Source organism: Poromitra crassiceps (genome assembly GCF_964638095.1).
Source record: "Poromitra crassiceps genome assembly, chromosome: 4".
NCBI classification, from domain to species: Eukaryota; Metazoa; Chordata; class Actinopteri; order Beryciformes; family Melamphaidae; genus Poromitra; species Poromitra crassiceps.
In genome coordinates this window covers 38,648,787-38,676,177 of record NC_139626.1, presented here as the reverse complement: position 1 = coordinate 38,676,177, position 27,391 = coordinate 38,648,787, and the positions used below count along the sequence as shown (strand labels likewise).

Below are 27,391 nucleotides of genomic sequence, written 5' to 3'. Positions count from 1 at the left end.
TAACACAGGGACAGAGAGAGGAGGGAGGGGGTGGAGTCTAACACAGGGACAGAGAGAGGAGGGAGGGGGTGGAGTCTAACACAGGGACAGAGAGAGGAGGGAGGGGGTGGAGTCTAACACAGGGACAGAGAGAGGAGGGAGGGGGTGGAGTCTAACACAGGGACAGAGGTGGAGTCTAACACAGGGACAGAGAGAGGAGGGAGAGGGTGGAGTCTAACACAGGGACAGAGGGAGAGGGTGGAGTCTAACACAGGGACAGAGAGAGGAGGGAGGGGGTGGCGTCTAACACAGAGACAGAGAGGAGGGAGGAGGTGGAGTCTAACACAGGGACAGAGAGAGGAGGGAGGGGGTGGAGTCTAACAGGACAGAGAGAGGAGGGAGGGGGTGGAGTACACAGGGACAGAGAGAGGAGGGAGGGGGTGGAGTACACAGGGACAGAGAGAGGAGGGAGGGGGTGGAGTCTAACACAGGGACAGAGAGAGGAGGGAGGGGGTGGAGTCTAACACAGGGACAGAGAGGAGGGAGGGGGTGGAGTCTAACACAGGGACAGAGAGAGGAGGGAGGGGGTGGAGTCTAACACAGAGACAGAGAGAGGAGGGAGGGGGTGGAGTCTAACACAGGGACAGAGAGAGGAGGGAGGGGTGGAGTCTAACACGGACAGAGAGAGGAGGGAGGGGGTGGAGTACACAGGGACAGAGAGAGGAGGGAGGGGGTGGAGTCTAACACAGGGACAGAGAGAGGAGGGAGGGGGTGGAGTCTAACAAAGGGACAGAGAGAGGAGGGAGGGGGTGGATTCTAACACAGGGACAGAGAGAGGAGGGAGGGGGTGGAGTCTAACACAGGGACAGAGAGAAGAGGGAGGGGTGGAGTCTAACACAGGGACAGAGAGAGGAGGGAGGGGGTGGAGTCTAACACAGCGACAGAGAGAGGAGGGAGGGGGTGGATTCTAACACAGGGACAGAGAGAGGAGGGAGGGGGTGGAGTCTAACACAGCGACAGAGAGAGGAGGGAGGGGGTGGAGTCTAACACAGGGACAGAGAGAGGAGGGAGGGGGTGGAGGCTAACACAGGGACAGAGAGAGGAGGGAGGGGGTGGAGTCTAACACAGTGACAGAGAGAGGAGGGAGGGGGTGGAGTCTAACACAGGGACAGAGAGAGGAGGGAGGGGGTGGAGTCTAACACAGCGACAGAGAGAGGAGGGAGGGGGTGGAGTCTAACACAGGGACAGAGAGAGGAGGGAGGGGGTGGAGTCTAACACAGCGACAGAGAGAGGAGGGAGGGGGTGGAGTCTAACACAGGGACAGAGAGAGGAGGGAGGGGGTGGAGTCTAACACAGCGACAGAGAGAGGAGGGAGGGGGTGGATGGGCACACAGCAGGCTGCAATTATGCTACAGCTGGAGCAACAGCATCAAGGCAAAAGGCTTACATAGCCTGGCAAGTCATTAAATGTCACACACACACACACACACACACACACACACACACACACGCGCACACACACACACACACACACACACACACACACACACACACACACACACACACACACACACACAATACATACAGAATGTCACACTTTTTTTGCCACTATTGTTGTGACTTATGAGACGTTCTACAGAAAAAATGACTGAAGACATAACGCACAGTGACCCCACCACATGACTTCCCTCGTATCCCCTCTGCACCTGGAGAATAAGGCTGTGAGCAGCAGTGTAACACTCAGTGATTTGAGCTGGAGTGGCTGCATGGCCGTAACTAGCTATGAGGACGGGGAGGTCCGGACCTCCCCTAATATTTCAGAGATTTTTTTTTTTTTTTTTTTAATAAAACAATCTGCATGGAAAAGCATGAAAAACACGGGATCGCTTTTATTTTGAAACGAAAGGCAGGTCAGGCAGGAAGTCATCTGACGCCGCGTCCGCGGTAACTTGATTCCGAGAGAGCAGCAGCATGGTGGTGAGTGATGACTGTCTGTCTGCCTGGCGAGATAATTGAAGGTGAGCGAGCTGCGAGACAGTGAGCGAGTGAACGACAGACAGTGAGTGACACTGACAGCTTTTTTTAGCAACAACCAAGAAAGTAAGTGTCTAGTCTGTCTCTTAAGTAATGTTACCTGTGTGACACGTTGGGATGCTACTGGCTAATCATGCATGATGCCAATTGCCAAGCTCCCGAAGTCAGGTATGCAGGTGGCTATATGCATGGTTTCAGTTTCATGACCCAATAAGTAACAAAAAGAGGTGGTGTAAAGTTAAAAACAACATAATATATTTTATTTTTCAATCGTTCCTATCAGGAATAAATAAATGTCCCTCTGTATGTTTTTTTTATTATCGATGATGACTTTGTGTGTTGTGTACGGCTTGGGTTGTGTACCTGTGTTTGTAGGTGTCATTTTGATATGAATTTGGCTAAAACAGTTTGTGTTTGTTAGTTACAATTATGTTGACAGGAGAGCTGAGCAGGTGGTGACATGAAAGAGAATATACTGAATAATGACATCACAACAGTATAATCCTAATGTTGATTTAACACATTCACTGCCAGCCGTTTTTTTTTTTTTACTGTAGGTAGCTTCTGCCAACGGGTTTTTTTGAGGATTCTGGCTCATCTTTCAACAGCCGAGGATTATTTTCTGCTAAGATTTTGTGAACACAAAATATCTCAAAAGAACTAATAGAATGTGTGCTTTCTCTGTCTAAAAGAGTTAGTTTGTAGAGTTAGTAGTTATGTAGGCATTAGCACTTGAATACAGCATGGTTTCAGCGTCTGAAAATTTAAGCTGAGAAAAATGCCTTTTTGTGAAATTCGATAGAACAGTCACTTTAACCATTCATTTTTGGCATCAGTAAGACGTCAGACATCTAAACAATAGTTTTGAACAGTAATTTCCTCCATAACAGCAGGAAACCCCCCTCTCCTTCAAACTCCTCCCTCCGTGTGTGTTCTCCTCCTGCCTCCCTGGCTCTGCAGCGGGCGTGTCACAAGCGAGTTGCTGCTGCTGCTGTGCCTGTCTGCTGGCGGCCGCTCTTTGGGCGAGTCTGGATGGGCTCGCTCGTTTCTTGGGGTTTCGGTTGAGAGCTTTGATGAAGCTTTTGCGATTCTGGTCTTATTTATGCTGCGTGTTTCAAAGTGTGTTCCACCCGTAATCTATTATGCAAATTTGCAATCCCCCACCGCCAGCTCCCTGCGCGAAAGCGAAAGCGTTTTCGCCAAGCCATTTTCATGAGAATGGCTTCCTCACGCGGCTGTTTTTGCTTGGCTTTCTCTCGTCTGGAGAGCACTGTCGCCACTTAGTGGGTCGGTAAAATACATTATACACATTCAATACCTCCCATATTTTTATATGAGATGTAAAAGGGGTTGATCGACGTCCCACCGTCAAATTTTTTTTTTTTTTTTTAAGACGAGATATCTCGTCAACGGCAGTCAACCGATTTTTTTTTTAAGACGAGATATCTCGTCAACGGCAGTGAACGTGTTAAAATGATATATTACTCTAAATATGGCTAAAAAAGGGGGAAAAAAACCCTCAATTTTTTTTACGGCAATCCGCCTCCCCTTGCTGGACCTCCCCTATTTCGGGACCCTGGTTACGGCCCTGCAGCAGTGGCATTCCCAAGAGTCGAGCAGAGCTATGAAACATGGCAAAAAAATTGATTGTCATTGAATATAAGCCATTGATTTTGATGGGCAAATGGATTTGAATGGGCTGCTGGAACCATATTTGGAGGAAGGACAGTGTCAGACGCGGTTAAACCTTTTTACCACCGTGTTTATGTTTGCAAATCGCTGTGTTCAAGCTAACAAAACTGGACGTGCCAAGCTATCCTCATTTTAGTCTCGCTTGCCAGATTATCTCCACACTTTGTTTCGCGGTGCACCGGTGCTGGAGAGAGTCTGGCTCCTAAACTCACTCTGGTATAGCGGAAAAAAATGCTCCATTATCTTCACCACCATCCACCGAAAGTACCAAGCAGAGGCATTTGAGAGCGACACGCAGGGAGCGGAAAGGGATTTCCCTTCCGCTGCGACTGAAATGGTCGGAGCCAATGGCAGAGCTTTATCCCCACATCTTGCTTCCGTTTAAAAAGTACGAATGCCATTGTCACTTTTTGCAGCAAGACATTACTGCGTCTGGGCCTGGGACAGTGTGTGTATGGTGCGCGTGCGCACGCGCGTGTGTGTGTGTGTGTGTGTGTGTGTGTGTGTGTGTGTGTGCGGATTTGTGTGTGCTCCTCTCACCTCGCCCATCTGCCAGACAGCGATTGTAGCCCACTGGGCTGAAGTACTCAAATACAAACACAGCCACAGCCGACACCAGCAGCAACATGACGAACATCATCACCCAGACATCCGCACTGAAGGGCTCTGAATGGGGAGAGAGAGAGGGGGGGGGGGGGGGTGCGAGGAGGGAGAGTGAAAGCATGAGAGAGTTTATGAAACCAAATTAATCAAAATTTTAATATCACCCCCTGGTAAGAACATCATGATTATTTGTACTTGGAAGCTATTTATACTGTGTGTGTGTGTGTGTGTGTGTGTGTGTGTGTCTTTCTTCAAAGGAGAATTAGGAGGAAGGTAGGCAGACGTTCCGGCCTGCTTCAGGTCCTCAACCATTATCCCCGTCCCCAAAAAGACAAAGCCCGTAGCACTAAAAGACTACAGACCTGTCGCCTTGACCTCTGTGATCATGAAGTCCTTCGAGCACCTTGTCCTGTCCTACAGTACCTAAAATCCACCTTGACCCCCTACAGAGCTAACAGGTCTAGATGATGCTCAGCCTTCGACATGATCATCCCCGGCCTGCTGCACGAGAAGCTCTCCCAGCTGGGCGTGCCCGAGTCCATCTGCAGATGGTCCACAGACTTCCTAACGAACAGGAAGCAGCACATAAGGTCATGACAAGCATGTCACTGACTCCTGGACCATCAGCACCGGAGCTGCCCATGGGCGGTGTATTCTCTATCCATACTTCTTCTCCTTCTACACAAACAGCTGCACCTCCCTCAAGCTCCTGAAATTCGCAGATAACACCGCCCTCTTAGGGCTAATCTCTAATGGAGACAAGACATGTACAGACAGGAGATCGACTACCTGATGACCTGGTGCAGTCAGAACAACCTGGAGCTCAATGCCCAAAAGACAGCGGAGATGGTTGTGGACTACAGAAAAACACACAGCCCCACCTCCCCCCATCAGTCAACACTGTGGAGTCCTTTTGTTTCCTGGGCTCAACAATCAATCTGAAATGAGAGGCAAACATCAAAGCTCTCACCAAGGAGGCACAACAGAGGATGGACTTTCTTCAGTGGCTAAAGAAGTTCAAGGTGCACTTTTCTACACCTCCACCGTCCAGTCCATCCTAATCTCCTCCATCACCGTCTGGTATACTGCTGCTGCCCGCAAGGACATCTCCACACTGCAGCGCATCATCCACAGAGTTGAAAAGGTGGTCGGGTGTAGCCTGCCACCCATCCAGGCCCTACACACTGCCAGGATGCTAAAGCGGTCTCAGAAAAATATGGCCGACCCCACCCATCCAGGACTGTTCAGGGTCCTCCCCCAAAGCAGAAGACTGATGTCTTGCCGTACCAGAATGTCCCGTCACAGGGACAGCTTCTACCCAACTGTTATCCGCCTGATACCTGAAAGCCCCCCAAAATCACGACTTGACACCCCCCTCAAATCGTCCAAAATACTGCCACCAGAATACTAACTAGAACTAGAAAATTGTATCACATTACTCCGATCCTAATCTCCCTTCACTGGCTCCCGATTCAAGCCAAATCTCACTTGAAGGTGCTTCTGTTGGCATTTAAATCATTTCATGGGCTTGGACCATCATATCTTTCTGACCTCATCTCTTATATTCACTCTGGTGCCGTCCGTTCGCAGGATGCTGGCTACCTTACTGTTCAAGAAAAATCAGGAGGCAGTAGAATGTTCTCCCACCAAGCTCCTTATCTCCAGAATCAGCTACCACTTACGCTCTGGGAAGCTACCTCAGTTGAAATTTTCTAATCTAGACTCAAAACCTATCTATTTTCACAATCACATCTTTCTTTCTGTCCTTTCTGACTGTCTTTGTCCGTCTTACCCAAGCTTTCTGTCCTTTCTCTTACCTTACCCTACCCTAATTTTGCATTTTTGTTGTTGTTTTTTTGTTTGCCTGTATTAACCTTTTGAGTTTTGTTATGTTCATTATTATTCACTCTCCTTGATTCTTTTAATGGTCTGTTGTTTATTGGAAAGTGTACTGAGACACATTGGTGTTAGCTTCTGTACGCAATGGAATATCTTGCTGAATGCTTTATGTTAATATGGATTGTGGGTAGTTGTTATGTTTTTGAGAATATGCCCCAATAAATTCTTGGAAACAAACTCTACTTTGTCCAGGCTGATATTGATTCACATGCTATGTTAATGTCGTCCCCTTCTCTACCTCCAATCTCATCGGGATTGAATATTTTAAAGACTTTAATTGGAGACGTGCTGGAGTGCACACATTTAATTAATGCTTCCAAGGGCTTATGCTTCGCTTTTCACTTCTTGTGTGTGTGTGTGTGTGTGTGTGTGTGTGTGTGTATTCTTGTTGTTTTTTATGAATATTTGATTTTAATCTTACTCCAGGTTTTTAGGCAAAACAATTTGCATGCTACCTTCTTCACAAGGGCTCACTTGAAAAAGAGATGCCATTTCAATGTGACTGACCTGGTTAACTAAAAGGCTAATACTGAATACTGCTCAATCCTTTTTGTATAAAAAGGGAGCAAGTGGGCAATATCTGTTTAAAGTTTTGTCCCACTGATGATGTCATAGTGACATTGACATCATCAGTGACATCATTATTGACCAAAATCATCTTCACAATGTCTGACATCATCAGTGGTGATGTCATCAGTGACATCATTATTGACCAAAATCATCTTATGACATCACTGATGATGTCATAGGCATTGTGACACCATCAGTAATGTCATAGGCACTGTGACATAATCAGTGACGGTGATATCATCAGTGATGCGAACTTGAGCAATTGTGCGCTGCGCATGCCAATAGAACAGACGAGGCCACGCAGCAGCTGAGCTGCGGGCGAGGCTGCGTGGCGGGCGAGCCTAGGGTTTCGGCCCCGATACCCTAGTAATGCAAAAATGCCATCAATGTCTAACAATTAGTTTGCAGGTTCTTTTTTAAATCCATTACCATCCATTATTAAGACATACTCCTCTATCTGAGTGTGTATGTGCATTGATGATGTCATATATGTGTGTGTGTGTGTGTGTGTGTGTGTGTGTGTGTGTGTGTGTGTGTGTGTGTGTGTGTGTGTGTGTGTGTGTGTGTGTGTGTGTGCGAGAGTTCAGGGCTGCGTCGTGTACATCTGCCAGAAGCACCAGGTGCGTTTCTCCTCACCGAGAAAGGCAGAGGGGGAGACGGTTCCGTTGCTACGGGAGACCATGACACTGATCCCCGTCTCAATGAACGGCACAGAGAAGTCGATGACCTCCGACCTCTCCTCATTGATTGTGAGCGAACCCACCGCCATGTGGGCATTCTTCCGAACCACCTGGGGGGAGGGGGGGGGGGGCAACAGAGAGAGACAGAGCGGGTCAATGGGAGGGAAACATGAGGTGGGTTTCCATCCACCTGTGGTTATTCAAAGATGCCTGAAATAATAAGGCCTGTGGTTAATAAAAGTTTATGATATTGAGATCTTTGTGTTCAGCAAGATAACCTTCACAAATGAACAACACTTTTATGCTTTTTCAAGCATAAAATGTGATCACCAAAATTTGCGATTGCCAGAAAACGCTTTGAAAAAAATCATATATAAAAACTCGACTTCCAGGCGAGGCAACCAGGCGATGCTAACCTCCGTGTTTTAGGACTCATTCCTGCGGCACTCTATTCCAAAGACTACAGTGAAAAACTGATCGCCAAGTGCTTCCAGTCGATCCACGTGACACCATCTCATGCTCTTAAGACCACCATCTCTGCCATCTCATGCAGTAAGAAGAGCGTTTTGGGAGAATGAAATGACGACACTGGCTTCCCAAGGCCTTGGGCCATGTGTAAAAGTGGAGCACAAAAGACCAATAAGGCATGTGTGTACGTACGGCAGTGAGCAGGAATCCTACGCACCGTTTTTCTCTCCGTTTCTGCCTCTTTCTTCATATTCTCTCCCCTTCTCGTTATCTCTCTCTCATTCTGTCTTCCTCGTTCTGCTGTTGTGTTTCTCCATTAGCTGCATGCTGAGCTGTAAGGACATGCACGTGTGCAGCCGTGCGTGCGTGTGCTACGCGCTTGCGTAGGTTTGCCTTCATGTATATTTCAGGAATTTGACAACACAACGTAGGTGGACTTCTAAGTTGAGATTGTTTCCTATTGCATTGCACATCTTAACTCCACTATGTTCGTAAGATAATCCTGAAGTCATAATCAATTAAGTTGGCCATCACATCGATTTGTAACGGATACACTGTGCTGTTACTGTATGTCTAATGTGTAATATGTGTGCAGGAGAGAAGTGGGTCTTTCCCCGAGGCTGCTTTATCCCTCTCTCTTTCTTACACCCTCTCTCTCTCTCTCTCTCTCTCTCTCTCTCTCTCCTCCTCTCTCTATCTCTGATTAAGAGCCTCCTCCTTGTCCTCCTCAGGTTTTCGAGGAGCTGAGCACAGCTCCCCCTCAGGCCAAGATGTGGGGAACAAGTGCTGGCTGGTGCACCAGAGAGAGAGAGAGCGGGAGGGAGAGAGAGTGAGTGAGTGAGTGAGTGAGTGAGTGAGTGAGTGAGTGAGCGAGTCAGTGAGTGAGCGAGAGAGGGTTTTATTGGACCTTCTTCAGACAATAGCCTATACTGTAATTAGCCCTCCAAAAGCTGAACTCATGATCAGTGACCACCAAATAAGTTTTGATTGGTATTACTGTATTCATATTAGTATTGTATACTTGCTTACTCATTTACTGTACTTGATTGTTTTTTTTTGTTCTATTCAAATCAGTGAAGGAGTGAATTACAAAGTGCTTTACTGTACAAAAGAACAGTAAAAACTAGTGACGTAGTAAAGCTGTAAAACCAAAGATTAAAACAATGGAGACTAAAGTACAATAACATCATTTTAATAAAGTACAACATTAGCTATATCAGTGGTTCTCTCACCTGGTCTATCCTCACAACCCACATTTTTCCTGAGTCATTAAGTCGCAAAGTATTGGGAAAGCAAGAACAGCATTTAAAGTCGAGCTGAACCCAAAAATGACATTTCTTTTCTTTTAGTTCAAATACCTGGGTATGCAGTGCACCTATTTAATAGTGTATGCCAAACAAATCACAACAATCTAATTTCTTTAGTTTTTCACACTTTTTCACATCAAAAGTTAATTTTTCAAGATTTCATTGATAACAGTAATGTACAGTTTGCTGACGTCACCTAGTACTATCAAATTTCTACCCCATTTCAACCAATCATATCACGACATGCAGCTGTCAATCAAATCTTCATTTCAGGATAATTTTCTCTTTCAAAGTAGAAAATGGCGCCTAGTGCCTGTCATCTGGCAGAATTCCTATCCCATAAACTAACTACATTACTAACTTGGCCAATTGTTAGAAACATGAACAAAAAACAAATACTATAATCTCTAAGAATGCAAAGAAATGTAACTGGCTCGTTAAAACGCGCATTCCAGGAATATTATTTACATTTATAACGATAATGGCGCGCGCCTCCGAGCCTGACAGCCTCCCTTGCTGTCAAGGGTCGTCTCTCGGAAATTCCAGGCGGGCAGGCAGCACCTATGCATCGGATTGTCCGCTCGCTCCGCACGAAGCCGGTGGCTGCCTGGTGCTCCGCGGATCCCACTGGCGTAGCACGACAACACGCTGAATCCCACCCGATTTGGGGGTGGAACACGCCAGGATTGGCCGATGCCAAAGCCAGTCGACAGAATTGTCAAATCAAATCATCAACACCGTATATGGTCCGCCTCTCAATTTGTTTTCAGTCTGAAACGGACTCAGATGCACGTGACGAACGGGTTCACCTCGCCTTTACCATCCTAAACGAGTTCTGGAAATCGAAAAATATCTCACTCAAGACTAATCTCACTATCTTCAACTCTAACGTTAAGACCATACTGCTGTATGGATCAGAAACCTGGAAGACCACCACCACCACCATCAACAAACTGCAGTCATTCACTACCCACTGTCGTAAGACGTCTCCTGGGGATCTACTGGCCAAACACAATCAACACCAACCTGAGCACCAAACAAGAAACAATAGAAGAACAGCTGGAAGGGAGTAAGTGGAGATGGATCGGAAAAACAAAAAGAGCAATAATCAAGCAGGCACTGACATGGAAGCCACAAGGCAAACAGGAAGACCCAGAAATACTTGGAGACGGAGCACAGAGCAAGAGTTTAAGAAGAATGTACTGTTCATCAATGGCCTATGATCCGCAAGGAATATAAAGGCTTACTATAAGTAAGCAAGTATTACGTCTAAGGTATATGCTTTTTAAACAAGTTTAAACTGGTGATGCTCATCAAGATTCAAGAATCTAAATTGAACTGTATGAAATTAAAGCTAGCTTTCTAGTTTGTGGTTGTAAAGTTTCATGCGGCTGTGATGATCCTAGAGTTCAGAATAGGTCATTTTATACAGCGAGGTCAAGTTTCGAATAAATGGTGTCACTACAATGAAATAGTCTCGCTGGCCAGCCTCCTCTCCCTTCCGTCCGAGGAGTCTGGCGCCGCAGGTCTCCATAGTGGGATTGTGATGGGCGGCGCTTAGCGGCAGTGCCCTTGGAAAATAGTTTCAAACAATCCAACTTGCCGTTTTCAGCGTGTAGCAACGAGCTAGCGTGTAGGTTTCTGCCATTAGCTTGCTAGCTAGTTAGCGTTGTTGTTTTCCCTGAGGTGGCAGGGGACTATTTACAGCAACACACAGGGAGGAGGGAGCGGAAGCCACTCTGATTGACATGGTCGGAGCCTAATGACAGAGCTTCTTAAGTGGGGAGCGGAAATCCAGCAGCGTCTGAAACCGACGCCTCCAATGGGAGAGCGGAGTAGAGCAGGGGATGGTTTATCCCAGTTATGGAGACCTGCGGCGCCAGACTCCTCGGACGGAAGGGAGAGGTGGCTGGCCAGCGAGACTACAATGAAATGGCCACTATGGACAAACATCATCACAACTATTGGGCACATAGAATCCACCAGTCTCAGCTTGCCAGTCATACCCAATTTATGCAATTCCAAGACTGTTTAGGGACCCCAGTATGTAGAAAGATTAAACTAGAATAGGCGAAAATAAAATGTATACTGCATGCAAGAAAATGCATGGTTTTTGCCAAAAACTGCATGAGATTAGCACAAGGGCCTATGTCGACCTAGCGTCTTTTCCTCAGGTCCAGCGTCTTTTTTCAGTTGTTTCCAATGGGGGAGAGCGTATGCGGAGGTCTAGAGAAAGTGCGCTGCGCCCAGCGTCTATTTTCAGAGCACTCCGGCATTTTTGTGCGCCCGACTCCCAGCGCTTCCAGCTGAAAATATTTTAACTTTTCAGAAAGACGCTGGTGTCGGTGCTCCTTTTCTGGCAACTAATGATGGAGAAACTATCGCAACAGAGACAGAAAGGCTCAATTGTGGGAGCAGATTGACTAGACACTTAATATTTCAGAATCAGAATCAAATTGGGACAGGTGACAGTAGCTCGCACTCAGAACACAACCTAGCATAAAATAAACAGTAGTAAAATGCGATAGTAAGCAAAAATAAGCAAAATAAAGTAGAGTACGTATAAAGTAAGCAAAATAAGTAGAGTAAGTATACATTACGTGACAATTGCAGTTATTGCACACTGGACTTATATTAAGTCGGCTTGCCCTTTACATTACACGTGGCTCAGCCAGGCACAGTTAACCTATCGGCTGGCTCAGTCTCAGGGAGACTGAGCGTCTCCGAGGTGCTCTTTTAAGAGAGGCATTAAAGAGTCCAATGGCCACAGGCAGGAATGATTTCCTGTGCCTCTCCATATTGCATCTAGGTGGGATCAGCCTCTCACTGAACTGGTGAGTGTTGAGCTAAATCACTGTATGTGTGTTGTTTGCTAATGTTAGCTGTCAGCTATCAAGCTACTACCGCACTGAACTAATGTTAGTTTCAGACTGCTTCCTTGTATATTGTGCGCTGAGATCAGCGCTTCCCAGCATACTTCCAGCGTTTAACGGTTGGAAAAAGACGCTAGATGGAAACACAGCCTTAAGTGTACATGTCTGTAAAGGGGAGACTCGTGGGTACCCATAGAGCATTCTCATTCAGATAGCTTGAGGTGAGAAGTCAAGAGCAAATGGCCATGCCAGTTTTTCCCTTGCCAAGATTTAGCCCCCTTCCCAACAAGCTAGCATGATATGTTTGGTACCAATGGCCACTACAGTCTCTGAAAGACAGTAATGTCAGCCACCGGTGTCCTCAAGGAGTAGAAGAACAACACATCCGTGACCCACTCAAAACAGCCCCGTGACCCACTGAGCTACAGTACGGTATATGACAGTGGCAGTGTTGTTGTGAGGTGATCTGCTTTCTAAACCGAGGCTCTGGTTTGCTGCTGCATCGTTCTGCCAGCTGTGATGTGGATGTGGATGTGCCAGCAGATCGGAATGAAATTGACCACGCTGTCCTGGAGGGTGTTTTTATTTACTGACAAGGCCAAGCTGCTACCTCGTTCTCTCTGAACAGCATCCAGCACTGCTTCTTCTCTACCAGGTTGTTTTTAAACCTTGTTCTCTCTGAACAACCTCCAGCACTGCTTCTTCTCGACCAGGTTGTTTTGAAGTTTTGAGTCGAGTGTTTGAGTGTTTGTGTGTGTGTGTGTAATAGAAATAGAACACACGTCACCTCTCCGACCATGCCATTCCAAGTCCCATTAATCTTCTTTCCGTGTTTGCCGTTAGTGACCAGGTAGAGGTCATAGGTGAACTTGATCGACTTGGCGATCCTCTTCAGGATGTCAATACAGAAACCCTTGCAGCAGCGCTTGATGTAAATCCCCGAGTCGACTGTCTGATTTCTGAAGGGGGAGGAGTGGTGGTGGTGGTGGGTGGGTGGGTGGGTGGGATGGGGGGAGGTGGTAAAGACAGGGAGACAGGAGAAAATTTTTCAGCAATCCAAGGTCAATGTTTATTTGGGTTTGAAGACGTAAAACAAGTGGTCCAAAAAAAGAGAAGACCGAAACGGGGATGAAATGAAATCAAACTAGAAAAAAATCGAGCATTGAAAATATCAGAATGGAGGAGAAAGATTGCATGTCTGTGTTACGTGTGACAGACTGACAGACAGAGAATGGGAGAAAGAACAGGGTGAAAGACCAGTCAATAAAGGAAGGACTGACGCCCTCAGGAGATTCCAGGTAGGCCGGTGACAGAAAAGGAGAAGAAAATTCATTATCGCCGAGCGAGCAGGAGGGTCAGGGTGTGCAGGGGGAGGAGAGGGAGGAGAGGAGAAGAGGGGAGAGGTAATCAGAGGACAAAGAGATTGTGAGGTGATGAAATAGATTGATGAAATTCCCAAATCCCATTAGAGAAAGAAGGGAGGGGGCGGGGCATCACAGAGTCGTCATGGAAAAAGTAGATGAAGAAGCTAAAGCTGCAGGAGGGAAAGAAAAGTTAAAAAATAATTTAAGTCAACAATACTTCATCAGTCCTCTATTCACATATGCAAATTTAGCTATTGCATTGATTCATTTCTATAATTGCTTTGTTAGAATTTACAATTTGATTGCATGATGTATTCTGCAAAACTATGGCTGTGTAGCAACTGGTGGATTACGGCAGTGGGTTGGCAACCACTGGGTCGCGGACCGGTGCCGGTCCGCAAAGCTTTTGCTGCCGGGCCGTGAGGAAATGGCAGGGAGAAGGGAAAGAGAGAGGGAGAGAGAGAAAAGAGAGAGAGAGATACTATTTGTGCACAATGAACTTGACATGAGCTGTCTGTGCGGTGCTGCCAGCCTGCACCTTCCCCCAGACCTGCGCTCACAACACACACACGCATGCGAGGTCATCAAACGGTGACGGCCCGCTGACCAAAATAGATATGCGAGTTGCAGTGAACTAGCTTGAGAGTTTCTTCAGAAGAGGTGGGGGAGATAAGGAGACCTGACGTAACGAGGATGACAGTGCGGAGTCCGCGACTGTTAAAAAAAGAAGAAAGAAAAAAAAGAGGAAAAGAATGAAAGTTTCAACACAAATCACGCTCGTAGGCCCGCCCCCCTAAAAATGTGATTTTCAATTAGCACAGACCAACTTTCCACTTTCAGCAGATGAATGTGAAAACAGCCTTCTAGTGTCAAACTCTGTATACATCATTCTGCACAGTGAAGCTAAACATCCAACTTAAAGAACAAGAAGAAAAACATACTTTTGACTTCAGGGGGGGGTCTTTAAATAACTTGAGAAATTGCAGCTATATTGAAGTGCATGCCAATAATCTTACACTCAGATTCACAAGAAAACATGGTCTGTTTTAAAGGAACACTCTGCCCATTTTCAACCAGCTTTGTATCATTAGAACATCAGTAGCATATCAGAAAACTGTAAACGGTTTTGAAGTCTGTCATTAAATTTGACAGTTATTGAGTGTTAAAGTGTGGACCAGTGACATCACTGGTCCACACTAACTCAAATTAATAACTTATTAACTCAAATCAACTCTCAATAACTGTCAAACTATTCATCATTCATCTAGTTTGACAGTTATTCAGAGTTGATTTGAGTTAATGAGTTATTAATTTGAGTTAGTGTGGACCAGTGATGTCACTGGTCCACACTTTAACACTCAATAACTGTCAAATTAAATGACAGACTTCAAAACAGTTTACAGTTTTCTGATATACTACTGATGTTCTAATGATACAAAGCTGGTTGAAAATGGGCAGAGTGTTCCTTTAAGTACGCTACACACAGTGAAAACAAAGCAGATGTTTACTCCTATGTGACCCAGAATTGATGCAAAGAAATAAAAAATAAACGTTCAAATCCAGCCGTAAATTCTCACAAGAGCTTGAGCTGCTTGCGGCAGGGCACGGTGTTCCTCATGCAGGTTCCGCTGAGCGGGTCCACATCCTCCACGATGACAAACGGCGCCTCCTCCAGAGTCACGATGGACAGGTGGTCGTCCTCCCGCTCCTCCACTCCCGAGTACAGCTCAAAGCGAGGCCACACGTGGTACCTCATCGTCAGAGAGCCGCGCTCCCACTTGCCCACCTGCAGGAGGCGAGAGAGAGGGAGGAGGAGGGCTGTGTGACATACAAGCTACAGCAACAGCTACGGAGAGGCAGGGGGGACGCTCTAGGAGGAAGACAAGACAGTGACAGACACATCACAGAGGGTAGAATGGAAGACGGAGAAAGGTGGGTGTCCCGGGTAAGGCAGCAGTAGATTCCCTGGCTACCAACACGAGGGTCGCAGGTTCGAGCCCCCGTGTTACCGCCGACTTGGTGGGGTGTCCATACAGGCACAATTGGCTTTGTCTGCGGGTGGGCAGCCGGATTAAGGGTATGTGTCCTGGTCGCTGCACTAGTGCCTCCTCTGGTCAGTTGGGAGGCCTGTTCGGAGGGAGGGGAAGTGGGGGGAATAGCGTGATCCTCCCACGCGCAACGTCCTGCCAGTGAAACTCCTCGCTGTCAGGTGAAAAGAAGTGGCTGGTGACTGCACATGTATCGGAGAAAGCATGTGCTAGTCTACAGCTCCCCCCAGATCAGCAGAGAGGATGGAGCAATGGCCGGGACAGGAGAAGAGAAGAGAAAAGAGGGGAGAAGAGAAGAGGGGAGAGGACAGCAGATATTCACCCTGTCCCATTGCCTGTCCTTGTCCAGTAGAATGATGACCAGCTTGGGGTGCATCTGGTAGCCGTCTTCGCTAAACGACAGGTTACGGCCTTCAAACGTCACATTCATCAGATACCTGAGAATAAGAAGTTGGAGTTAGAAATAAGATGTAAGATGTTTTAACTTCCCATATTCATAGTATTTATTGGTCTGGAAGGGAAATAAGCTGGATTTAGACTTTCAATACAACTTCTTACACACAATTCAATCATAAAAATGAGGAATGAATATGCATTTGACGAAAGTCCCTGCAACAACCTCATAGCAAATGCACAAGACTGTGGTGAAATGGATAAAGTTTTCAATCAGTGACACCAGAGTGTAGACTAAGTCAAATTAAGGTATAGTGTCTTTAGGGACCAAAGCACTAAAGCTAGATAAATGAAATCAATGATACTTAATAAATCAATGCAGCAGTCCCATTGCTGCACTGATGTCTTTGTGTATTTTGTCTTCAGTTCCAGGCCATTTCTCTGCAGAGGGGATAAGGCTTCTGCAGTGGGAGGGATGGTGGGAGAAAGCTCAAGGGTCCTCGTTTATAAATATTCCTAAATGGCGGCTACATTGAAATACTAGGCCAAAACGTTTGAATCATAAAGCGTACATGCCCAGTGTTTGTAGTGACTCAGTGCGGTCTAATTTGCAGTTGAAATGTTTTGGCAGTGCAACAATGTTCTTTTCTCAAATTGGTTGGGATTTTGTTTAGGAAATGATGCCTGGAGAGACGGCTATGCACACAGGAAGAATATCAGAGTCCTTTTTGTTGTTTGTTAAAGAAGTGTCCACTTTGATCAAATATTTCAAAAGTGTTTTCGCCCCAAATATTACATTGAACATGTGAGAATGTGACCGTTAGTCTATGGGCCAGATCAGATTGGGGTACCACTCAAGTTCGTAAATTCTAATCAAGCTCTTTGAAAATGTTGTGTCCATAGATAATAAAACAATAAATTGGATTATAGGCAGCACTGATGCATATCCTATTCTAGGCTCATTTTCACATCCTTTACTCGTGTTCTATGGGAACATGTTTGATGTAATTTTAAAGGGTATCTTCTTAGCTTTCATTCAAGCCCAGTGGTGAGTCTGTCTGACAAATGACGAGGTCACACGGGCTCTTCAAAGTCTCAGTGGCTTTCCTTTCTTCTTCTTTGTGAAAGCCCAGGACTTGACGTCACGCAGTCGTGATCACACGGCATATGAAGTGAAAGCTGCTACCCGAGGCTTCTGAGGAGAACCTCCTCAGCCCTGATTGTCTTCACGCTATACAGGTTGAACCACGGGCGGCAAAGATGACCCAGTTTGAGGCTTGGTAAAACAACCTCATAGACTGAGAAAGAGGGAATAAACAGGAGAAAGAGAGAGAGAGAGAGAGAGAGAGGATTTTGTTTTTAAAACATACGTTTTGGGGGCATTTTGGATCATTTCCAGGTAAATTCGATCAAATGTTGAGAAATACCTTAGTTCTTCTACGTTGCATGACAGACCATTCAATAACTCTTGTCCAAGCATATTTTATTTCTAAAAGTTCATAAACAATCAGTTAAAAATCCCCATCCTCATCCTCATCTGTTGGTTCATGTTGCTACTGACTGACCACTCACTGGTGGTGGCCAGTGCCTTCCTGTATGCTATAGTGTGCTGGGGCAGCAGGCTGAAGTCAGCGGACGCCAACAGACTCAACAAACTGATCCGTAAGGCCAGGGACATTGTGGGGCTGGAGCTGAGCTCTCTGACAGCGGTGTCGGAGAAGAGAACGCTGACCAGGCTACGCTCCATCATGAACAATGACTCTCACCCACTCCACGGCGTGCTGGTCAAACACAGGAACACGTTCAGTGAGAGGCTGATCCCACCCAGATGCACCACAGAGAGGCACAGGAAATCATTCCTGCCTGTGGCCATTGGACTCTTTAACGCCTCACTAAGAAGAGCACCTCGGAGACAGTCAGTCTCTCTGAGACTGAGTCAGCCGATAGGATACCAGCTCAGTGGCCTTGTGGTCTGAGTGTCCGCCTTGAGACTGGGAGGTCGTGAGTTCGATCCCCGGCCGAGTCATACCAAAAACTATAAAAATGGGACCCATTTGCCTCCCTGCTTGGCACTCAGCATCAAAAGGGTTGGAATTGGGGGGTTAGATCACCATATGATTCCCGAGCGCGGCGCTGCTGCCGCTCACCGCTCCCCCAGGGGTTGGGTCAAATGCGGAAAACAAATTTCACACATCGTGTGACAATCAGTGGGACTTTACTTTACCTTTACTTAGGATAGCTGTGCCTTAGTTACGTCACACGTAATGTGCAATTTGATTTAATTTAATTCCAGTGTGCAATAACTGCAATTTGACACGTACTGTACATAGATTGTAACTGTAACTACTTATTGAATGCTATTCTACAATTCTTACTTTTACTATCCCATTGACCCTATTTTATTCTATTTTATCCTATTTTATTGCATTTTATTGTATTGACTGTTTTTATGTTTAGGGAGATACTGTGTGATACTGTGGTATGCTATGTTGTGTTATGTGGATATTTCATGCCTGAGTGCGAGCAACTGTAACTTGTCCCAATTTGCCCCCGGGGATCATTAAAGTCTTTCTGATTCTGATTCTGATTCAGTCCATCCTCCAACCCACAATACTGTAGCTTTTTTAGGCCCTGGGCAGACCAGAAGATAATCAGAGACTGTTCCCATTTCATTTCCATCTGTTTCTAGCACGTTACTCAGCGGGATGTTGGCGTATTAAAAAAAGCTCCATGTTCTTTAAGGTAACGTTAGCGAGTGAGTTAGCTGGCCAGCTAGCTTGCGCTGCCTGTTACTGAGGTAAATAACGCTAGTAGGAGGAGGCGGCGTGGGTTGTGCGGGTACAGATCATTGAGTTATATAAGTCGATGGTACAGATGCCTGGCTGGCCATTTTTGAGTTGTATTTTGCAAATACAGAGCAATAAAATACAGAAAGTAACTATTTTACATGCCACCATAAAAAAAATCCAAAATCCAAAAGCAATTTTAGATTTTTTTTGGCGGGCATTTTGCACCAATAAGTCCCCGTTAATTTAGGACCCTGCAGAGAGGCAGCGTGTATTAAGTGCCTGTGTGAAGACATATCAGCATATACAGGATGTGTGTCAACAAGTGCACAGTGCAGGCAGATAAGCTGGACTCATCTCTCTCTCTCTCTCTCTCTCTCTCTCTCTCTCTCTCTCTCTCTCTCTCTCTCTCTCTCTCTCTCTCTCTCTCTCTCTCTCTCTCTCTCTCTCCTGCCTCCTTCCCTCACCATTCCTCTCCCATTCTGTGGGCTGCCATCACCATGGAGACACTCTGCCTCTGAAACAATCCACCAGAGAACTAAATAACTGGTCTAAATGCAAGGAGTGTGTGAGTGTGTGCGCGCGTGCGTGCAGACTGTTTCAAGGAGGTGTCGTGTACATGTAACCGCCACCATCTCCAACCAGGTCAACGGTGTTGAACCAAGACAATAGACCTATTCACACAAGAGAAGAAAGGAAATAGAGACAACAGATGAGCAATGGATCTGAAACTCGCCCAAGATGTTCTCACAAGAACCTCCTACTTTCACTCCGGCACCTCCGTCTCAAATGCCCTCGTCTGTATTTTTAAACCCACCTCACACGCAGACCCAAGTAGGCTACATGCTTTGAGCAAGTCAATAAAATGACTCAAGCCTTGCTGAAATGCCTATTGCAGCATTCTAGCACATTAGCACATTAAAGTGCTGTAATGCGCGTGTAACATGGGATTAGCCCCCCCTAGAGCATAATCTCAGTTTGAATAGGAACCAAAAGGATCCGGGCAGGGTGGTGTGTGTGTGTGTGTGTGTGTGTGTGTGTGTGATGGGGTCTGCGTGTGCCAACCTGTTGCGGCCGCGCGCCAGCACGACGCCCGGGATGAGGTCAGACGTATGGCCCCACATGTGTCATGATTGGTTGTTGACGTGTGTAAGTATAAACAAAACCCCAACAGAGCCGAAGGGGGGGTGGGGGGGGGGCGTGCTTCTTAACACCAATAACGTAATGCAACGTGTTGCCATGGCACCCACAACCACAGCAATTTTCATGCAATCTGCTGCGTTGCCATGGGAACAGTAATCTCACCCGAGAGAGGGTGGTTGAGAGAGACCGAGAGAGAGAGAGAGATCGAAGAAAAGGGGAGAAAAGGAGAGAGATAGAAAGATTGGGGCAACTTTCCGTCTGAGCCCGACTTGTTTACCCACTCGCCTCGTTCTGTCTCTCACTCTCCGATCAATCTCGCCCGCTCGGCCCTGAGGAGCTGCACTTAAGCATATCGAAGCGCACATCAATGCGATCCATCTACCCATACATTAACCTGCGCAGGTGGAGAGACTGATGCATGATGAGCGTCTGCAGCAGCAGGAGAGGCAGGCTGCTCCGTTTATCATTTTGTACTAGCCGTGCAGTATTGATGTAGCTTTTATGTGCTGTTTGATCCCTTTCCCGTGTCAGAATTCCCCCCCGACTCTGACGCTGGGATGGAAATAAATAAATAAATAAAAATAAACAACAACAACAACCCGGGATGAGCCACTAACGGAACCTCATGCGGCTTCATCGCAGCCATATGCAGCCTTAGTGCGTGCCTCGCTCACCAACTGTTCCTCCTAATCACTGGCTGTGAAGGGAACGTACTGTATGAGTTACTGAGACACTGAATCATCAATGCCATGGATACGATCCATCACTCCCCCCCCCCCCCCCCCTCAAATCTCTTCAAACGTATTCCAGAGCCATATGATATGACTTACTTGCCTTGAATTATTCCTTTCATCTCCTAGCGGAGCCGAACGGGGCCACAAATTCTCTGTCACCGGATTTCCGGGACACAGAGATAGATCACTGCTTTGCATGTGAAAATAAATCTACTGTGCACATACATACATACACGTGTAACTATATGTCAGGTTTGGGCGATTACTCAAAAAATAAATAATCTGGGATGATTGCAGTCGAAGACCTGCCCTCTGAGGTGTAATCATTCACTGATGAAATGCGTGCTACACACTGTACTGTATGTGTGTAGCACGTTGAGCTCCTTAAGATATATGTAGGAACTATGTGAGGAGATCGACTGTGCAATATGAGAAGCAATCGGCCAATAAACTGCTCAAAATTCAGTGATTTGTTTTTGTATGTATTACCACACACTGCAGATGCAAAATGTCAGCCTCAGATCCTCTTAGAACGACACGGGCTTCAATAACCCAGTCCACGGTTTAGCCGTCTATGGAAAGGAATCAGTTACTGATTAGTGGAAGTTTAAAGTAATGTGGACTACACATAATTGTACTCTTTCAAAAACCTTGGCATTGCACTTGACAACCTCAGCTTCAATCAGCATACAATGGACACTTACAAGCATCAACAGAGACTCACACAGCCATCCGGAAACTACATCACCTGTCTGTCCAGCCCCATCTTCGTCTTATCCTGTTCCGTAACATTACTGAACCGGTTCTTCTGTATTGTGCAATCTGTCACTTCCATATGTTTACAGTCACCAACAGGAACAAACTCCTAAATAGAACACATTTAGCCAGCAAACTCATTGGTATCATCACCACCCCCAACTTATCCGACTGTGTCATCTCATCCCTGATCCGTAAAGCACGCACCGTCACACGGTGCCGCGTCTATGTGCCGACAGGTCGCAATGCCGATAGCCCACAAGCAGAACCAGCTGAGCGAGGCGGCGTGCAGCGTGTCGGTGGAGCTAACCTCTCCCAGCCCCCACGCCAAACCTAACCTCCCCCTATGCCTAAACCTAACCTCCCCCAGACCCTAACCCAAAACCTAACCTCTCCCAGCCCCCACGCCAAACCTAACCTCCCCCCATGCCATGCCTAAACCTAACCTCCCCCAGACCCTAACCCAAAACCTAACCTCTCCCACCCCCACGCCTAAACCTAAGGTCGGCATTGCGGGTGGTCGGCATAGCGGGTGGACCCCCCGTCACACATGACCCAGACCAGCCACTCTACCAGCACTTCACCCTCCTTCCTTCTGGCCGTAGGCACAGTATAGACAACTCAAAGGCGTTGTCCCAACAGCACATATGGACTCTAAATATGTAACCTAAACTACACTGAAATGTGGTGTGCAGCAGTGTCAATCTATGTCTTTGTTATGCTACTGTGTGACCCCTGTAAGTATCCCCCTGTATACTACTGTATCTTGTACAACTCTGTACCATTTTGTATGTCTTACTTGCTTGTGCTATGTACTGTACGCACCTTCTGTGGAAAATAATTTCCTCTTTGAGGACAAATAAACTATCTATCTATCTATCTATCTATCTATCTATCTATCTATCTATCTATCTATCTATCTGTCTGTCTATCTGTCTGTCTATCTATCCTAAGATGAAAGATGTTAAGAGTCTTGTGCTGCAGCCTTTAATAAGTGAGTCCACAGGAGCTCCATGTGATCTGGGCCCATGAGGATGCTGTTGAGAAGGGACATCAGACAGACAGTACCTGTGGAGTCTGGAGAGAGGGAGCACTATATCAGACAGAGTCCACTCTCATTCAGAATGTGAGCAGTGTTGAACAGGCAACGACAGTGACCTTCTACAGTCTACAGACGCTCTAAAAACTCTGCATACAAATAGGGCTGTATGTTTGTGTTCTACAAGGTACAGTACAGTACACGCATCAGGATCGAATCTCACAACTATCCTTACATTTTGCAGTGGGCATCTATAATCTCAGAAAACAAATTCAACGTTACAGCCCGACTATGTAACGGACGGAGACCGATCCATAGTCCCCCCCCCCCCCCCTTTTGGCGATGTACCTTGTATTTCTGGGCCAATTTTGTTGTTTGGTGGTGTGTTTTTCATATTCCTGTGGATAACTTGAAACGATGGTCACTTTGAGATGTTGCCAGAGTAGCTAGCTAAGATTTTTCAGCTATCCAAATCACCAATGGTAAACATCGGGTTTTGATGCGCATCCCTCAGAATCAAAGACCAAGGGCACCGACGGTCAACAATCATTCAGGGAGAGAAGAAGAATCAATTTCTCCAAAAACGCCTTCTCTTGCTCAGAATCAGAAACAATATGCAAGATTAAATATGAGTCATATCAATATTCAGAGATAAAAAGAAAATATCACAACATTGCAAGTGCAGTCCAATATATACAATACTGTATATACACGGATAGGCATTCAATAGGAATTTACAGTCCAAGTTAAATATGCATTACTGTAAATAAGAATTTGACAGTCCAAGTGGTACGCGATGGAGCATTTTACTCCATTAGATTACTGTACAGTAATCTAATGGAGTAAAATGCTCTGGTAGGAGAAGCAGGAGAACCATTTTGTCTCAGAACTTGGAAGGCCAAGCTGGAAATGACATCTCACCCGAGTTGCCCGCGTTCCAGTAAAAGCGTGGGAAAACCAGCCAGGGTTAGCTCTAGCCAGGCTAGCCATTATTAGCGATAACAGTTGTGAACGCATTACGTGGTATTTTGTGCATACAACAACAACACTGTAGCAACATGTCCACACAGATAGAACTGTGTACGACGATTTAATGAGACACAAATAAAACAGAAGTGCTAATGAACAGTATATTACTACAGCTTTCACTACTGTTGCTGCGGGAGCTGCCATCATGGATGTTGAGGTCAGGGTTGGTGAGGTTCCCCCGATTTTTCTTATATAAGAAGATAGGAAATCCAAGTTCAGGTGACGTCACAGGGGGGGAAAAATCCCAGTTCCCAGTGCAAATGGAATGCTGCATATCTCTATCATGATTCACGATCACTCTCTCACCTACAACTAAAACCCACAACTGCACGGAACAAGTTTAGGGTTGTCAAAAGGCATTCTGGGATATGGAGGAAATCAATAACTGAAGTACAGATGAAGTTGATGAGGTAGCTTCAGGGGAAAGTGGGTACCCCCCAAACAAAGAAAAAAAAAAAAAGTAACACTTTACTTGAGGGTGCATATGTCATTACCATGACAGGACACCTGTCATGAACATGAAGGGGGCGTTATGAATGTTTATTACTGTTGTCATTAAGTGTCATTCAGTAAATTATGTCATTGTTAATGCAATGTTGACATTGTTTGAGATGTCTTCGTTATGACAGCTTGACATTAACCAAGACAGCATAACCTGTTCATGTCTTTGTTAGTGTTACTAAAAAGAGTAAATTGCAAGAAATAATCACAGAACAACTGGAACATATTGATCATCACAGATCGATGATATAAAACAAGGTAACAGCATCTGCAGGGTGGAATGTTGCTTTAATGGTCGCTAAAGATTTATGGAATGAGGAAACAATATGGACGTATGGCAAGGGTAAATTGGGCACATCTTTGCAAAGCACTGCCCCAGTGACAAGGTTTTGTCTAATTTGGTGGCGTTAGTTAAAGTTATAGAGCAACATAAACCTCCTGACCAATGACCGTCATGGAATCTATCAACAGTAATTCATGTGGTTTCTGTGGAGTTTTTCTCCGGCTTGAATTCAGAAAAAGGATTATTGAAGGTTCCAGCGGAGAAACTCACTCAGAAGCCCTTAAATCAACTCACTCACTAACTCACTCACTCACTCACTCACTCACTCACTCACTCACTCACTCACTCACTCACTCAGAAGCCCTTAAATCAACTCACTCACTAACTCACTCACTCACTCACTCACTCAGAAGCCCTTAAATCAAGCCTCTACCAGTTTCCAGTCGATAACAGTTAAATCAAAACTGAGCTTATCACGAAAGAATGAATTCATATTATTCATATTATTCATATTACATATAACAGATCACTATAAGAAAACACGTCAATATCATAATGGAAAATGTATTAACTCACACATGATGCACTGAACATATGGTGAGCAGCACATACACCATTATGTGTATTAGTGTTCAATGATCCAATAGACTGAACATTCACGTAAAAGGCCGTATGAATTATTGATCCGATATTTCAATGGCATTTTCATGTCCCTCACATGAATTAGTCACAAATAAGGAAGGGACAGACTTGACAGAGTTAAATGAGAATCTACAATGAATCCATGTTCAAGATAAATAATAAGTCACCTCCATTAACACAAACTAATCCTTTCTTATGGGAGAGGTAGAGATGGCAAGAGGGAGAGTTAGGTAATAATAGGTTGATACACGAGAGAGAGAGGGAGAGGGAGAGGGAGAGAGAGATAGGTAGATGGACGAGAGAGAGAGAGGGAGAGAGAAAGAGAGGGAGAGAGATAGGTAGATGGACGAGAGAGAGATAGGTAGACGGACAAGAGAGAGAGAGGGAGGGAGAGAGAGAGAGGTAGATGGATGAGAGAGAGACATAGGTAAACAGAGAGAGATAGTTAGGTAGGTAATAATAGGTTGATAGACGAGAGAGAGAGGGAGAGAGAGAGATATGTAGACGGACGAGAGAGAGAGAGATAGGTAGACAGAGAGAGAGAGGGAGAGAGAGAGAGAGAGAGGAGAAACATTGTGACTTTCTGACTCGACTCCAGCTAATTGAAAGAGCTTCTTAGTGAGAATGGACTCTGCTGTGACAGCATCACGGAGCCACGGCAATAACGAGAGAGGAGAAAAGAGAGACAAGCGGGACGACGACAAAATCAGAGAAATATTCAGAAACAAAAGCATAGAGTCGACACAAATATGAGGGCCGCAGACAAAGGGTGAGGTATCATCCATGTAGGTAGAGTTCAGACAGACACGTGGCTGAAACCCATACAGGTTAACACAAGCAAGAGAAGGAGAGTAGAAATAGATACGCTGACCCACTTCCACGCAAAGGAAGGGTCTATGAAACGAGACGGCCATTTGGGCCCAAGATGCCCAAGAGCACAATGAAATGGCCCCGCTCCCTAACGCTCGCCTTCTAATAAACACAGCCAGGATTTATTACGCAGCCGCTTTTATTGTCGCCATTTAGGCGTGCAATAACACAGCCCTGCCTCCACAGGAGCCTCACACGCATGAGGAGGCAGCACAAGTGCCAGACGGCCGCGGGGGGTCGACCTACAGAAGAGGCTAGTCTGCTGGACTGTGCTGGACCAGGCTCGGACCGGGGGCGACCTACTGAAGAGGTTAGTCTGCTGGACCAGGCTCAGACTGGGGGTCGACCTACTGAAGAGGCTAGTCTGCTGGACCAGGCTTAGACTGGGGGTCGACCTACTGAAGACGCTAGTCTGCTGGACCAGGCTCAGACTGGGGGTCGACCTACTGAAGAGGTTAGTCTGCTGGACCAGGCTCAGACTGGGGGTCGACCTACTGAAGAGGCTAGTCTGCTGGACCAGGCTCAGACTGGGGGTCGACCTACTGAAGAGGCTAGTCTGCTGGACCAGGCTCAGACTGGGGGTCGACCTACTGAAGAGGCTAGTCTGCTGGACCAGGCTCAGACTGGGGGTCGACCTACTGAAGAGGCTAGTCTGCTGGACCAGGCTCAGACTGGGGGTCGACCTACAGAAGAGGCTGTCTGCTGGACTGCAGGCTCGGACCGGAGCGAGCACGCCATGCAGCAAGCCCAGAGAGACACACAGAGACACACGTCTGCTCAGATCTCATGAAAGACAAGACATGAATCATCGCTTACATCATCTCTAACGACACGCCGTGTGTGAGACAGGGTCTGCACACGAGCAGACGAGCAACGCGCACACGCACAGCCACACAAATGATGAAAAACGCGCCCCCTGCCCTGAACCATCTACACACAAATAAAGCCTTTAACGCCTCATCCAAAACCACTTGGTGCACATTTTCTCATTACACCAGCCTTCCTGTCCTCTGTCAGGCAGGAGGAAACTATGGAGGACCTCTAGAGCTGTGTGTGTGTGTGTGTGTGTGTGTGTGTGTGTGTGTGTGTGTGTGTGTGTGTGTGTGTGTATGTCTTTCTGTGTGTGCAGTGTGCACAAGTGTTTACGCCTGTATTTGTGCATACATGTGTTTTTCTGTGCACGCGTATGTGTGTGTGTGCGCGTGTGTGTGTAAGTCTTTCTGTGTGTGTGTGCGTGTGTGCGTGTGTGCGCGTGTGTGCGTGTCTACCCGATAAGGTCAAGCAGCCCCTAAACTAATCTGAGAGCGTGACTCAGTGGGGCCTAGCTCCCATCTCAGTCCATCAGTGCTGACATGATGGCATGCAGGCAGGCAGGCAGGCAGCCTCCTCTCCTGTGTCCCGTGGCTATACAGGACCGTGCACAGACATATGGCCTTATTATGGCTATTGTCACTGCTGAGGAGATGGAATAGATGGAATATGGAATAGTGTGTGTGTGTGTGTGTGTGTGTGTGTGTGTGTGTGTGTGTGTGTGTGTGTGTGAGAGAGAGAGAGAGAGAGAGAGTGAGAGTGAGAGAGAGAATGCATTAAGCTGTTCTTAGCCCCTATAGGGTCACAACCAGGTTCCACCGATCCAAATCCTCTACCTTCGCTGATCCGAATGGGAATAAAGGGAACGGTTGGTTGGAACGAACACAC

The 27,391-nt window shown here is 46.4% G+C and overlaps 1 protein-coding gene across 1 annotated transcript in view; it reads right to left on the bottom strand.

Moving 5' to 3' along the window:
- The window catches only part of grin2bb (glutamate receptor, ionotropic, N-methyl D-aspartate 2B-b), a gene marked incomplete at its 3' end in the record, with an annotated part of 96,781 nt that overhangs the window by 18,931 nt on the left and 50,459 nt on the right, over nucleotides 1-27,391 (bottom strand). Inside the window, exons 5-9 of the mRNA XM_083635276.1 lie at nucleotides 15,840-15,954; nucleotides 15,047-15,255; nucleotides 12,893-13,064; nucleotides 7,414-7,567; nucleotides 4,246-4,371 (exon numbers count right to left, since the gene is read on the bottom strand). Of these exons, the coding sequence (XP_083491402.1) occupies nucleotides 4,246-4,371; nucleotides 7,414-7,567; nucleotides 12,893-13,064; nucleotides 15,047-15,255; nucleotides 15,840-15,954 (776 nt within the window). The remainder of the gene's footprint in view (nucleotides 1-4,245; nucleotides 4,372-7,413; nucleotides 7,568-12,892; nucleotides 13,065-15,046; nucleotides 15,256-15,839; nucleotides 15,955-27,391) is intronic.